The 15,390-nt window shown below is 48.9% G+C and overlaps 1 protein-coding gene across 1 annotated transcript in view; it reads right to left on the bottom strand.

Moving 5' to 3' along the window:
• The window catches only part of B4GALT6 (beta-1,4-galactosyltransferase 6), a 51,955-nt gene extending 36,960 nt beyond the window's left edge, over window positions 1–14,995 (bottom strand). Inside the window, exon 1 of the mRNA XM_079783706.1 lies at window positions 14,550–14,995. Within this exon, the coding sequence (XP_079639832.1) occupies window positions 14,550–14,664 (115 nt within the window). The 5' untranslated portion in view covers window positions 14,665–14,995. The remainder of the gene's footprint in view (window positions 1–14,549) is intronic.
• Window positions 14,996–15,390: the final 395 nt, after the last annotated feature.

Here is a 15,390-nt window from a genome sequence, read left to right as displayed (position 1 = left end):
CCGGCTGGGGAGGGACCGTGGGAAGTTGGCTCCAGGGCATGTCCAGCACATCTCGCCCAGTCCTGCTCCACCGGCCACCTTCTAATTAATTCACTTTCAATGTGCACGAATCCGTGCACTGGGCCTCTAGTATAGTTATAAAATGTACTTTCACTAATTCTATGTGAATTCCCTCAAACCAAAAAATGCCACAGAGACGAGGATCCCCTACCTAATCAAAATATATCCTAAATCAGTGGTTGGCAAACCGCGGCTCTCGAGCCACATGTGGCTCTTTGGCCCCTTGGGTGTGGCTCTTCCACAAAATACCACGGCCTGGGCGAGTCTATTTTGAAGAAGTGGCGTTAGAAGAAGTTTAAGTTTAAAAAATGTGGCTCTCAAAAGAAATTTCAATCGTTGTACTGTTGATATTTGGCTCTGTTGACTAATGAGTTTGCCAACCACTGAGCTAAATCACTGTAATACCCAGTATGCATATGGAGCTTGCAAATTATCAAAGTGTTGGGGCTGCGCGGGGCAGGATTATCTAGAATCAATATCTATTTTGATCCTTTCTCTCTACAGTTAATTACTTGGACTTTCACACTCCCTTTAACTCACAAATCTACCAACCAGGATTGTAAAAGCAAACAAAACCATAGTGTGCATTTTCAAAATTGGTCAATGTAATTCTTTGTGGTAAGTGCTTTAAAAATAGACCCCTAGTTTCTTTTTGGGGGAGAAACTGGTAAATGGACAAAGATTACAAAAAAGCCCTGCCTCCTGAGATGCCCCCTCTTCTCTCCTGGTGCGGACTTCGCTAGCGCATAACGTGGGCAGCTCACTGGGTTTCAGTTTCCTCATCTAAAATAGTCAGTACAGCCCAGCCAGCATGGCTCAGTGGTTGAGCATCCACCTCTGAACCAGGAGGTCACGGTTCAATTCCCGGTCAGGGCACTCACAGGCTTGATCCCCAGTAGGGGGCATCCAGGAGGCAGCCGATCAATAATTCTCTCTCATCACTGATATTTCTCTCTCTCTCTCCCTCTCCCTTCCTCTCTGAAATCAATAAAAAAAATATTTTTAAAAAATAAAATGGTCAATACTGCCCTAGATGCTCTCCGAAGCCCCTTCTACTCTAAATGCTCCACCCACAAAGCCCCCAAATCATAAGCTCCACTCAGACATGGGAAGAGGATCCTTACCATGGACAAACCAAGAAAGTGCAAGGCTCAGTTCATTAGAGACCCTTTCAATTTTAAGATAAGCTGCCTCTCAACGGTCACAACATCCTCAAAAAAAAAAAAAAATGAACGCCGATGAAAAAACTGGAAACGTCAACTACGTATCTGGGCCCCTTCTACTTCCTCAAGAGGGGGCAGGCGGACGAGCTGCCTGCACTGCCTACTACCTCCTCTCCCGTTTTCCACACAAATGTGATGGTGCTCAAAGTGCACATGGGCAGAGAGTAAATAAAGCGAGCACAGAAAGAGTCAATAACACTTTCCCTTTCACCTTCAGCTCAGGAGAGAGAAACGAAATCGGGTTCACAGACGCTCTACTTCAATCATCTGTGAGAGCCCGCCTACTTCCTCTCGGAAAGCAGTCCTATCATTAGCTCCGACTTGCTTAGGCTTGAAAGTTACCCTGGATGACAAACACTGCGTGTTTTTATTACAGTTTTGCTCCTGAGTGGACTTTACGAGCAAAAAAATAAGAGGCAGAGAAAAACAACAACAGGAAGAGGGGCCAACCAAAAATGTGGGTAAATGGCCAATAAAGGCCAAACTAACCTCAGCAATTCCACCTAAACCATGATCTCAAGTTCAAAGGAAATTATGAAGGAAAAAAACATCCAACCGATGACCAGCACCAACTGGTTTACAACACGTTGGATCATTTCATCCCCAAGGCGCGCCTGAAGCTGGTGGCCAGGGATGTCAGTACCTTACAGTGTTGGTTCTGCCTCCGACTGTGAAAAGGAGGCAGCCGCGGGGTAGCAGGACCGAGCCGAGGGCTAAGCCCCGGCCAATTCCGCTTCCCAGGCCTCAGGAACCAGCACGGGCTTACGCAAGGACAGACCAGGTAAGAACACTTGTGCATGATGTGTGACCGGCAAACAGAGTTTTAAAAAACTATATAGCTTTTACTTCTAATGAACATACCTTTCATGTAAAGAAAATTGTTTGACATCTTGAAACCAAGTCAAATTTAAGTAGCAGGGAAAAGATCTGGGATAGGAAAGATAGTCAAATGTTCCTAACATCTTTCAAAACGCCAGGTAACAAAAATGTTCATTGAAAAAATGATGACTGATGGCACCTGGCACAAAGGTGAAACACTGACCAAAAGAACACATTCACTCCTCATCAGATCAACGTGAGAAAAAAACAGAGCAAGACAGTGACCTCTCCAAATGGGAAGCCTATGAGTCTATTTAAATCATCCTATATAATAAAGAGATAATATGCAAATTGCCCATCACTCCAACACACAAGATGGCCACCCCCATGTGGACACAAGATGGCCAGCAGGGGAGGGCAGCTGGGGGCAACCAGGCCTGCAGGGGAGGGCAGTTAGGGGCAATCGGGCCAGCAGGGGAGCAGTTAAGCATCGATCAGGTTGGCAGGGGAGTGGTTAGGGGGTGATCAGGCTGGCAGGCAGACGCGGTTAGGGGCAATCAGGCAGGCAGGCAGGAGAGTGGTTGGGAGCCAGCGGTTGGAGAGGGTGCAGGCTGGGCTGAGCCACACACACACACACACACACACTCACCCGTGCACGAATTTCGTGCACCAGGCCTCTAGTGTACAGCTAACTGAGTCCCATTCCTCAGGTTCATCGTCCTCAGGGGCTTAGTCCCTAAAGATCCAAACCCCCTGGGAAGGAAGCTGCGGTTAAGCAGAAAGTCCTGCTAACAGGAAAAAAGGAGTGTGTCCAACGCAGCGAGCCAACGCCAAACCAGCAGGAAAATGGCTTAACTTGTCTGGTTTCCAAACATCGTAAAACTAAGTGAGCCCACACTCCAGTAGCCATGTGCCTCCTTCTCCTTAATACAAAACGTAAGGTCCGACTGGCAAGCCAATGAGCGAGAGGAAACCCTTGTCTGACATTTCTCTTCCTCCTCGCAAGAAACTACATCTCAGAAGCTAACAGGCAAACCTTCCCCGGCTCTGCCTTTAGCCTCAGCACGACCAGAAATACACTAAGACGACCCCTGCTTAATCAGGGCCATGCTGTGTTCTCTAAGGCAGTTCATTTGCTACCTGTCTTTGCATTGTGAGACAGAAATTTAACTTATTCACCATTTCTGCTTTCCAGGGGAAGAAAGACTAGGACAACTTAAAAAACACACAAAAAAAACCTTAAAAAATCAACAGTTTACAACAGCTTCTAGGCCTCCTACCCTGGGTTTGTGTGGAAAGGGATTTATGAACCTGCTTCACTCTCAACTTAAGAAAACTGCCGAAACCGGTTTGGCTCAGTGGATAGAGCGTCGGCCTGCGGACTGAAGGGTCCCAGGTTCGATTCCGGTCAAGGGCATGTACCTTGGTTGCGGGCACATCCCCGGTAGGGGGTGTGCAGGAGGCAGCTGGTCGATGTTTCTCTCTCATTGATGTTTCTAACTCTCTATCCCTCTCCCTTCCTCTCTGTAAAAAATCAATAACATATATTTTTTTTTAAAAAGAAAACTGAGGCCCAGCCAGTGTGACTCAGTGATTGAGCATCGATCGACCTAGGAACCAGGAGGTCACACTTTTGACTCCCACAGGGAACATGCCCAGGTTGCGGGCTCGATCCCCAGTAGGGGGCGTGTTCTCTCTCATCACTGATGTTTCTATCTCCCTCTCCCCCTCCTCTCCCTTTCTCTCTGATACCAATAAAAATAAAAATTTAAAAAAAGAAAGAAGCATATTTGCTATTACTGTCTCCCCACCCCCTTCCACATGGAGCTCTGTCCAGTGAGAAGGTGCCAGTCTGCAGCGATCTGAGCTCCAAAGGATTCACACACAGCCCCCTCGGATCCCGATACCCTGTCCAGAACCACTGGGACACACAGCCGCAGGTCCCTTAACAGAAGTAAGTCACGGGGAGGGCTGACTTTGAGGGAGCCCGTGCTGGTTCGGCATTCTGGCACGCAGTTATCAATTTTATAAATGCAGGGCTGGAGCTAAGAAAGAGGGGCTGGAGATACAATTTGGGGAGACACTCATATAAAAAGTGGGGACTACGGTGGCGAATTACCACAGGGAAGTTATCTAGAAAGGAGATAAGCAGGTGAAGCTCAGAGGCGGACGTGGGGACCGAGCACAGACAGGAGGCACAGAGAGGAAAGGCCCCGAGACCAGTCAGTCTGCCGATGAAGGCAGCGAGGGAGGAAGGGCACACGCCTAGGTCGCGGGTTCCATCCCTGGTTAGGGCTCGCGAGGGAGGGAAGCAACTGATGGGTCTCTCTCTCTCTCTCTCTCTCTCTCTGTCTCTGTCTCTGTCTCTCTTTCTCTTCCTCTCTAGAATCAATGGAAACATGTTCTTGGGTGAGGATTAATTTTATTTTATTTTATTTTTTTTACTTTTCCAATAATCTTACTAAAGAAGTTCAGGGTAAAGACATGTTTATTCAGCAAATATTTATCGAATGCCTCCCATGTGCCAAGCAGTTTTCCTCTATAAAAATCAAAACCCTGAAGAAGCATAAACCACCCAAACCAACCATAAACAAAGGAAGTTCTTTTGCGCCAACCAGATCATCAGTTCAAGAGAGAGTCCACTTAGCTGGCAGTTCAAACAGGAGATTCTGAATCTACGAGTATGAAAGCACCACCACAGGCAGCCCTCGGCACTGTCGCCTGGTAATTCACTGGCATTTACCAAAAGTAAACGCATAGCTTCTTCCAAGGACGAGCAGAGCCCAAAGGGTTAAGCGTTATAACCCAATGCACGGGAGAAAAGCGGGGCCGGGAGGAAATGAGGGAATCAGGGGAGGAAGGACGCAGACAATTCAATCGAGTTTCAGAATCGAATCAGTAGGGAAATTTACTTAATGAAATTGCAGAGGAAAAGATCAAACTATAAATAAAACCCCCAGAAACATTACATAATTATGGAAATTAATGGTTCCAGAGTACCTGAGGTGAGTGTGAAATGAGTCTCCATCCACTTACGAATCCTATCTCGAGAAAACATATACGCGAGACCGATCTGAACTATATGCTCCACCATCGTCCCCAACTTCCCTGTGTTTTCACAATTAAAATGCCTTCCCCAATTTCAACTCACTTGTCCACGAAAAGAAAATGACAGCAACACAAGCAGGAGAGAGAAGAGCAATGTGTGGGAAATGAATTTCAAAGATTTCCGAAGCCGAAGAGTATTTTCAAGTCAATAACCAAGGCACCTTATGATTCTCTACCATAGGTCTCTTGGTTTAAATGAAAATACTAGTCCAGTCCAGTTTTCCCTTCTCTGAGCCAAACTGGAACCTGCACCATAATTAGAAGTCATAATTTCTGAGTGAGTCACTTCATTATCAGGAAGGCAATATGTATAACAGGGTTTCAGTAAAGTCATATTAACACTAACAAACCTCAAATATTACAATCAAGATATCATGTTAAACAAACTCCATACAACTACTTAACTGTAAAGACATTATTGAAAGCCTTTTATAGCCAAATACTGACTAAAGTTTGGCGGGATTTTTTGTTTTGTTTTTGAAGTATAGTTGACATGTAACACCATATTAGTTTCAGGTGTACCACGTGATTCGACATTTGTATACATCACAAAATGATCACCATATATCTGTTACTACCCAAAGTTATCATTTTATTTCTTATAATTAAAAATTTAAGATTATTTTTTTTTTTAGCAAATTTCAGTTTTACAACACGGTATTACTGACTATAGTCACCATGCGGTCCATTACATCCCCATGACATTTTATAACTGGAAGTTTGTACCTTGATCCCCTTCACCCACTTCACTTACTGCCCAGACCTTCTCCTGCCTCTGGCAACCGCCCATCTGTTCTCTGAGTCTGTTTTGTTTTCGCTTTTTTTTTTTTTTGATTTCACATATAAATGAAATCATACGGCATTTGTCTTTCTCTGCCTGACCTATTTCACTTAGCATAATAGCCTCAAGAGCCATCCATGTTGCTGCAAATGGTAACATGTCATTCTTTTTTACGGCTGAGTAGTATCCCATTGCATATATGTACCACATCTTCTTTTACCATTCATCTATCGAGGGGCATTTAGGCTGTTTTCATATCTTGGCTATCATACACAATGCTGCAATGAACATCGCGTTCATGTATTTTATGAATTAGGTTTTCCATTTTCTTTGAATGAATACCCAGAAATAGAATTGCTGAATCATATGAAAGATCTATTTTTAACTTTTTGAGGAAACCCCGTGCTGTCTTCCATAGTGGCTGCACCAGTCTGCATTCCGACTAACCGTGCACAAGGGTTCCTCTCTCCTCACTCCCTCACCAGCACCTGTTCGCTCTTCTTTTGACAAGTGCCCTTCTGTCGGGTGTGAGGTGACACCTCATCGTGGTTTTGATTTACCGTCCCCTGATGATCAGTGACACGGAGCACCTTTTCACGTACTTGTTGGCCCTATGCGCCTTCTCTGCAAAAATGTCTGTTTAGATTCTCTGCCCATTTTTTTTATTGAATTTTGTTGTTATCAGGTTGGAGATGTTATTTATATATTTTAGATGTTAACCCCTTATCAGATACATGATTTGCAAATTCCTCCTCCCATTCAGTAGCTTGCCTTTTTGTTTTGTTGATGGATTGCCTTGGCTATGCAGAAGCTTTTTAGTTTGATGCAGTTCCACTTATTTTTGCTTTTGTTGCTCCTGCCTTTGAAATCAGTTCCATAAAAACATAGCTAAGGCCAATGTCAAGGAGCTTCCTGCCTATGTTTTCTTCTAAAACTTGCAAGGTTTCAGGTCTTACATTCAAGCAATCCACTTGGAGTTCATTTTCGTGTGTGGCATAAGATAGAGATCCAGTTTCCTTCTTTGCACGTGACTGTCCAGTTTTCCCAACACCATGTATTAGAGACTACCCTTCCCCTGTTGAATATTCTTGCTTCCCTTGTCAGAAGTTAACTGATCACATATGCTTGGCTTTATTTCTGGGCTTTCTAGTCCATCGATCCATGTGCCTGTTTCTGTGCCAATACCGTGTTGCTTCAATCACTATAGCTTTGTAATCGAGTTTGAAATCCAGGAGCGTGATGCCTACAGCTTTGCTCTTCTTTCTCAAGATTGCTTTGACTGTTTGGGGTCCAAACAAATTCTAGGACTGTTTTATTTCTATGAAAAATGCTGTTAGAATTTTGATAGGGATTTCACTGAATTTGTAGATTGCTTTGGGTAATAACATCTTATTAATTCTTCCTGCATGCACACAAAATATCTTTTTATTTATTTGTGTCCTAATGGTGGTCTTGATCCAGCATCTAGAAGGGTTCAGCAATCTGGAGAAGGGCTGTGTGTAAATTAATCAAGAATCCAGAGACGAAACACAATTTTGGAAGGCATTATAGGGAGTCAGAGAAGACTTAGCTAAAGGAACTAAGTTCTGCTTGTCTCAGGACCCCTTGCTTTTTATTAACACAATTTGTCCTAAGGCAAGGTAGAGATATACACATCAAAGGGTAGGGTTTGTATACACTGAAGCGACTCAGATTGGGGGATTACCTCTGGCTGTTCAGGTGTTTGGCCAGGAGGAGGCAATAACCTGTAGATTGAGATGCCCTAAGCCAGTGGTCGGCAAACTGCGGCTCGCAAGCCACATGCGGCTCTTTGGCCCCGTGAGTGTGGCTTTTCCACAAAATACCTCATGTGGGCGCACACATATAGTGCGATTGAAACTTCGTGGCCCATGTGCAGAAGTTGGTTTTCGGCTCTCAAAAGAAATTTCAATTGTTGTACTGTTGATATTTGGCTCTGTTGACTAATGAGTTTGCCGACCATTGCCCTAAGCTGTCTGGCAGCAAGCAATCATCCTTTTCAGGTTTGGGGAAATGCCTTTAGCCATTCCCAACAGGTGATAACATATGTGACTCAGCCCTTGTTGAGTCCCCAAGTTCCATCAACCTTTTGATGAAACTCTTGCAATTATGACATGCTGGAATTGGCTTCCGGCAGTGTCCTCTTCAATTTCTTTCATCAATGTCTTATAGTTTTCAGTGTACAGAACTTTCATCTCCTTGGGTTAAATTTAGTCCTAGGTATTTTATTCTTCTTGGTGCAATTGTGAATGATTTTTCTTAATTTCTCCTTCTGATGGTTATCCTATATAATAAAAACTTAATATGCAAATTGTCCCCTCAACCGAGGGTTCGACCAGGGGGCAGAGCCAGCTGGCCAACCGCCCATGGCCCCTCCCCCTGGCTGGCCCCAGCTGGCGGTGGCGGCAGGCAGCTGGGGGAAGGGAGGCCCCGGCTGGCAGCCAGCCGACACTAGGGACCCTACCCATGCATGCATTTTGTGCACTGGGCCTCTAGTGTATAAAAATGCAACAGTTCTTGCATATTGATTTTGCACCCTGCAACTTGACTGGATTTGTTTATAAATTCTAGCAGTTTTTTGATAGAGTCTTTATGGTTTTCTGCATATATAACCGCACCATCCACAAATGGTGACAATTAAAAAAAAAAAAAAAAAAGAAAGCAGCCTGTCAGCTATCAAGGACTCAGGTGAGTCAAAGGAGCAGTGACTCCACTTCCAGGGAGGTGACCTCTTCCCCAGGCCTCTGCCCCCTGATCACAGGCCCACGGACGCCTTTCTGATCACAGGCAGCTTCGAGAACGCAGTGTGAGCCAGCACCCGCTTCCTCCGCCCGGAATGTTAGGGGCCTCACCAGCCAGAACGCCAGGCTGGGCAGGAGAGCCCGAGCCTCTTCCCCGCCTGGCCCTCCGCACCCCACGCCGTAAGGAGTAGCCAGATGGAAAGGCTCCGATTTTCTGGAACCCCAAAAGCTGTTCCCTCTGACTAGAATTCCTTATTCGGTCCAGACAAACCCTATCTATCCGCAAGGACCCACTCCCCACACCACCTCCTCTGGAAATCTTTAAGCAGCCCTCACTGCCCCCCATCATCCTGCCCGGTTTCCCCCCCCCCCGCCCCGCCCCCCCGCATGCTTTAAGGTCTGGCTACAGCTCTTCCACAGCTCAGCCCATTGTCCGGGAGGGCAGGAACTCTGTCCCCTCTCTGTCTCCCAGCCCCACAGGCCTGGCCCACCGGAGGCTCCCGGTTCCTGTTTGCGGGATGACCCTGCACCTCGGCTCACCTGCTCCTTGAACGCTACCACGGGGAAATGAGCGCCTTGTGCTGGAGGTTATACCGGGAACCGCTGTCATGCTAAATGGAATCCCATTCTCAACCCAGCCAGCTCCCTGGGAGGAAGCTGCACGCACCTTTGCGATCAGGCACAAAGGTAGGAACCGACAGGGAAGCAGCTGGCGGCTCCTGCCTGGCTGGGTGGGCCCGGGCTCCTGTCCAGGACTTCCGGGCACGGCGGGGCAGGGGAGGGCTGTCCGCAGACCAGTGCTCCTGAGCACTAGCGTTCATCACATAAACACCACGTTCCCTGCGTTTCCTGCGTGGATCAGACGATCAAGAAAAATGTTCCCAATTATTCTTAAAAGCATGAGCCTTGAGTCCGGGGGAACTCATTGCAGACGAAGGCCCAAACAGCCAAAGAATTGTTGCGCAACATGGGAAACGTTAGAAACTAAACAGACATGCTGCCTGTCTGCCACTGTGCGGTACTATCGGCGCGTAAAGAGAGGGAGGGCGGGAAGAACCCAGGTGAAGGAGACTGAGAAAGATGAACTAAAATGAGAGGAAGCCTGGGGAAGGCACGGGAGGAAGCAGGTCTTGGGTGGAAAAGGCAGGAAAATATAATTGACTGGAGGCTCAGTGCACGAATTCGTGCACAGGTGGGGTCCCTCAGGGTGGCCTTCAGAGATCGCCCCCCCCAGCTCGGGCCCAAAGCCTCGAGCCCCGCAGCCCTGCCTGGCACCCTGCCTTGGCCTGGTGCCACCCCCTCACCTGCTCCACCATCCCATCTGCGGGGCGATCGATCAGGGCTGGGTCCCCTGCTGCTGCCGCTGGTCGCCTTCTGCGGGGCGACTAGGCCCCCACTCACACCTGCCTTGGCCTGGAGCTGCCCTCTCATCTGCTCCACCATCCCATCGCGGTCCCACTCTCATCGGGGCCCATCGGGGCCGGCAGTGCCACATCACTGACGCCCACCGTGTTCTGCACTGCCCCCTGGTGGTCAGCGCACGTCATAGCAAGCAGTCCAACTACCTGGTCGAACCTCCGGTGGAACAACCGCCCGAGGGGACAATTTGCATATTAGGCTTTTATTATATAGGATGTCTACTAAGCAGGTTGATGGACACAAGATTAATACAAACTTTTTAACAAGAGAGTCAACATTTAAATTAATAAAAGGGGCTCTCTTATACAACACATATTTCAGTCATCATAACATTTTGCCTCAAGATGTAATCCAGGCTAAAATATGAATTATTTCAGAAAGATTCTAGGTGCCTATAATAAACTAGCTATAAGGACCTAATTAGTTTTGAGTCTGTCTCATTAATAAGAAATCTACGATGAAATGGAAAGTGTGCAGAAAGCATTTCGGCGGCACACCAAAGCACCAGGGACATTTTGAAAATCAAATTATGGCCCTAGCCGGTTTGGCTCAGTGGGTAGAGCATCAGCCTGCAGACTGAAAAGTCCTAGGTTCGATTCCGGCCAAGGGCACATGCCCAGGTTGTGGGCTCAGTCCCCAGTAGGGGGCATGCAAGGAGGCAGCCAATCAATGATTCTCTCTCATCATTGATGTTTCTCTCTCTCTATCCCTCTCCCTGCCTCTCTGAAATCAATAAAGAAATATATTTTTAAAAAAGAAAGAAAGAAAATCAAATTCTGCAACTGACTGAGGGGTTGGGAGCTGAACTAGCTCCCTCTTTCACGGAACATTATTTTTACTGGAAAGAACAACTGACAAGCAATGGTTATTTAAACTTCTGTACCTGCCCTGCATTTTCCCAAAAATTAACCAAGGGAGCCTGACACCGCCAGAAAAACTGCCAGTGTTTGCAGCCAATGGTAAAACTCCAGCTTTCCAGCAAAAACGCGACCACCGGAAAACTGTTCCCAACACTTAAAAGACAAATAACGAGGCTTTTTCCTTCTACTAAGTAACACTGGGTTTGGTTCCACAAACAGAGAGAACTTTATAAGTTTTGTGTTTCATTCTTGCTAGGTTTAATCAAGTTTTTAAAGTTATAAATTATAAGACCCATCAAAACAGTACAGTGTTTGAACCTAAGAAAATTGCCAAAATTTTTATGAGCTATAAGTAATTGTCCTATGGCAAACATTAAGCATAAATTTTTTTAAAATGTATTCATATTTCGCATCAATTGAATTTTAAGAATCGATAGATAATATACTAATGCCCTAACAAAAAAATGGATGACTATCAGGTAAGAGCTGAAACTCTGATTTCCTTTGGTTAGCTTTTTGAGTAACATACCTTTCACATGTTATGTCGCTCAAAAAAGAAAATGAGAAACTGGTTATCTAAGAATAAAAAAAAAACTTGTTCTCCAACATATCGCAGTTAAATGTCTAATAAAATAACATCCCCTAAAGACGTCCAATCCTTAAAGAGCTACCTGAGAAAATAAGAAATGCTGTAGAATGAGGAGTTCATTTAGAAGTCTTCCAAAGTGGTAGAGGATTTAAAGAAAAGCCTGCTGACTATTTTGGTTAACTACTCTCAGTCCACTGAGCTATCACCGTCGTTTCTACTACAGCTTCAAGGAGTATTTTAATTAGCCTAAAGGAAAAAGCTGCATTAAAGGGAAATAACATGTTAAAATATTCATACTTCTTCAAACTTTGACCTCAGACTTTTTTTTTTTATTGATTTTTCACAGAGAGGAAGGGAGAAGGACAGAGAGTCAGAAACATCGATGAGAGAGAAACATGGATCAGCTGCCTCCCACACACCCCCCACTGGGGATGTGCCCGCAACCAAGGCACACACCCCCGACCAGAATCAAACCCGGGACCCTTCAGTCCGCAGGCAGACGCTCTATCCACCGAGCCAAACCGGTCACAGCTCAAACTTCTATTTCAGGATACATCAAGGTTTCCAAGATTTACGTCTTCTCAAGCATCATCTGAGCTTATATATCTTCACTGAACCCGAAATTTAACCAAGAAAAGTCAAGGCGTACACCTGAACTAATATAAATTTCGTACTTTATACTTTAGTAAAAAACAATCTATAATAATTAAAGCGTAATATGCTAATTAGACCAGACGTCCTTCCAGACAAAGTCCGGTCCCAGAGGGAAGCTGGTGCCGGCAGCCGGGGGAAGGAAGGCCTACTCTTGCACGAATTTCGTGCACCGGGCCTCTGGTAAGATATAAAAAAGTCATTCAGTGCATACAGTTTTACTCTGAGAAGTACTGAAATAAATTAGAATGCCAACCCTCTTGTTCAGGAGTCAATGACGTATTTCATTGTGAAAAGGGAAGAACCTCAATGAGGCTGGCTTCTTCCATCCCCACCCCCACCTCACAATGCACTACAACACCGTAGCCTACAGCCACACAAGACAAGGCCTGGTGACCATTCCACCTCGGAGGTCTGCAGGCGTCCTCCTGTGCCAGGCCGTACATTACATGTTTAGCCACGTCAGAGGGAGGAGGGACACTGGCTTAGAAGACTCGCGTCTAACAAGAAATGACAGGCGATGCCACGCGGGTCCTAAGGAGCGTGACGTTAAATACACAGCCACCACGGGAAACTCAGGAACATTTGGAAATACAGTGCGTGTGCATGTCCACCTGACGTTGCTATTCCTCACCCATCAGGATGCCACACCGGCACCTTCTCAACCAGAGGGGGCTGAGGACCTGGCTACTGGTTCCATCCAGAAGCCAATCCGGGCAGATGATACAAAAGGGCATGTTAGCCCCAAGGCCGGAGAGTGGTAAACAGGTGAACACGTTCGACCACAAACGACCTCGCCTAATGGTTGTTTTGAGTTTTATTTTACCTCTCCCCCCTCGGAAGTCACCCTAGCAGGGGGGAGAGGCAGTCCCCATCCTTGGTGCAGCCTCTCCTACAGCCGTAGGTTCAAACACTGTGAACAGCAGACCCACAGGGTTTGAACCGAAGAAAACTGCCAAATAATAATAATGCGCACATGGTGTCAAAACAAGCCAGAGGAAAGGCATTTGGGCAGAAAAAAATGAAAAAGGACCCCAAGTCAAACTTATAGAAAATATTCCTTTACTAACTTTTGGTCGAGAACATGTTTGTATATTTTCAGAAAATAACTCCAAGACCATGTGGATTCCTGCAACAGAGAGGAATGGACAGGACTGCCCCAGCCATGAAGACAGAAGAGAAGCAGTCCAGAGATGGAAGACGCTGACGACGCCCTGCCATGCTAGCAGTCAGCAGCTGTGCGCCGCTCAAGGATGCCCAGGACCAAACCAGAGAGGGTCGGACCTGCATCACTACCATTTGTCCACCACCCGGAACTGAAATACCATTGCTGACATGTACACATAAGGAAATGTTCGACATTGAAACTGGGTCGCAAAAGAACTGTTGCCCCAGAAAGAAACTCACTACAGACTGATTCATTTACCTCCCAGCAAATAACCATTATGGCTTGTCTCATTTTCGGTTCTTATAAGTGTATTTCTTGTATCACATGATCTCACGCATCTAGGGGAAATAATGAACAACATAAGCTGATGAACAAAAACAGACCCGGCGACAGGGAAGCATGGATCAGATGGTCAAACCTCAGAGGGAGGGCAGGGGAAGGTGGGGGTAGGGGGGAGAGATCAACCACAGGACTTGTGTGCCTGCATACGAGCCTAACCAATGGTCACGGACAACATGGGGGGTGGGGGTATGCGTGGGGAGGGGTGTGGGATGGGAATGGGGGGATGAGGACAATTATGTGCCACCATAACCAATAAAGAAATTAAATAATAATAATAATAATAATAATAATAATGCGGCGCCGCGTTTACAAGGCAACTCACGCATCGCCTACACACGGCTGAGCCCCACCAACCGGCCCTGACCCCGTTCCGCCGGTGACCCAGAACGCGAGGGGGCGCGCACGGTGGGACCCAGCCCCGCTTCCTGCCCTCGGTTCCTCCGTCCCGTTTGCAGCCAGAGGCTCTCTGGGGGGGGGGGGGGGGGGGGGGGTCTTGGAATGAAACCGCGATGCGGCCCCGGGTTTACGCGGAAAGCCTTGGGGTTAACGGGGTGACGCTGTCGGGGACGCTCAGGAAGGGTGCGGGGCGCCCCGGTTTGCTCGGTGCCCGGACCGCGGTCTTTCCGTCCTTCGCACGCGCACCCACCCAACTCCCATCCCAGAGCCGGGCCGCGGCGGGGGAGGGACACCCCGAAACCGCGGGTCCGGTGGACGCTTTCTGCGGGGGCTGCACGCCTTCTGCGGGGGCTGCACGCCCTCCCGCCGCTTACCGATGCCCGGGGCCACGTAGATGAAGTAGAGGCCGGACGAGGACAGCGAGAAGAGGAAGAGGACGGCGAGCAGGGAGCGGTTGGAGACCCGCAGCAGCCGCCGCAGCGCCGACATCTTCCCGGCGGCCGGCGGCCCGGGCTGCGCTCCGCGGCCCTAAACTTCCATGGGGCGCGGGGAGGCGCGGGAGGGGGCCCCGCGGGAGGGACGGAGGGAGGGAGGGGGCGGACGGATGAATGGGAGGCCGGGGAGCCGGGGAGGGAGCGCGGGGCGGGGGGCGGGGGGAAACCGGGAAGGGGTGGCGGGGAGAGGGGACGCGAGGACCCGGAGGCCGAGGACGCACGGCGGACCCGCCCGGCAGAGGCGGCGGGAGGGGAGGGGACCCTGCGCCGCGGTGACCCCGCGGGGGGCGCGCCAACTGCGGCCGGCGGTCCCGGCGGCTCCGGTGCGCGCTCAGGGTCCGGGCGCCGCGCTCCGCAGGCCCGGGCCGCCGCCTCCCGCTGGGCCGCCGCCTCCTCCGCCTCCGGCCGCGGCGGCCGCCCTGCGCGGGGCTAGCGGGGGCGCGGGGGTCGGGGCGCGCGGCGCGCGGGGGGCTGCGGGCGCCCCGGGGGCCGAGGGGCGGCGAGCTCGCGGGCGCGCAGCCTCCTGCTCATGCCGCTCCGGGCGCCGGTGCCCCGCGGCGGCCGCGGACTCGGATCGCGGGCGGAGGCGGCGTCCCGGCCGGCGACCAGCGCGCTCCGGCTGCGGCTCCGGCTGCGGCTCCGGCTCCGGCTCCGGCTCCGGCCACCGCCCGCTGCCCGCCCGGCCGCAGCAGCATCCCCGCCGCCGGCGCGCGAGGCTCCG

Source organism: Cnephaeus nilssonii (genome assembly GCF_951640355.1).
Source record: "Cnephaeus nilssonii genome assembly, chromosome: 11".
Classification (NCBI taxonomy): Eukaryota; Metazoa; Chordata; class Mammalia; order Chiroptera; family Vespertilionidae; genus Cnephaeus; species Cnephaeus nilssonii.
This window is presented reverse-complemented; position numbering and strand designations above follow the sequence as displayed.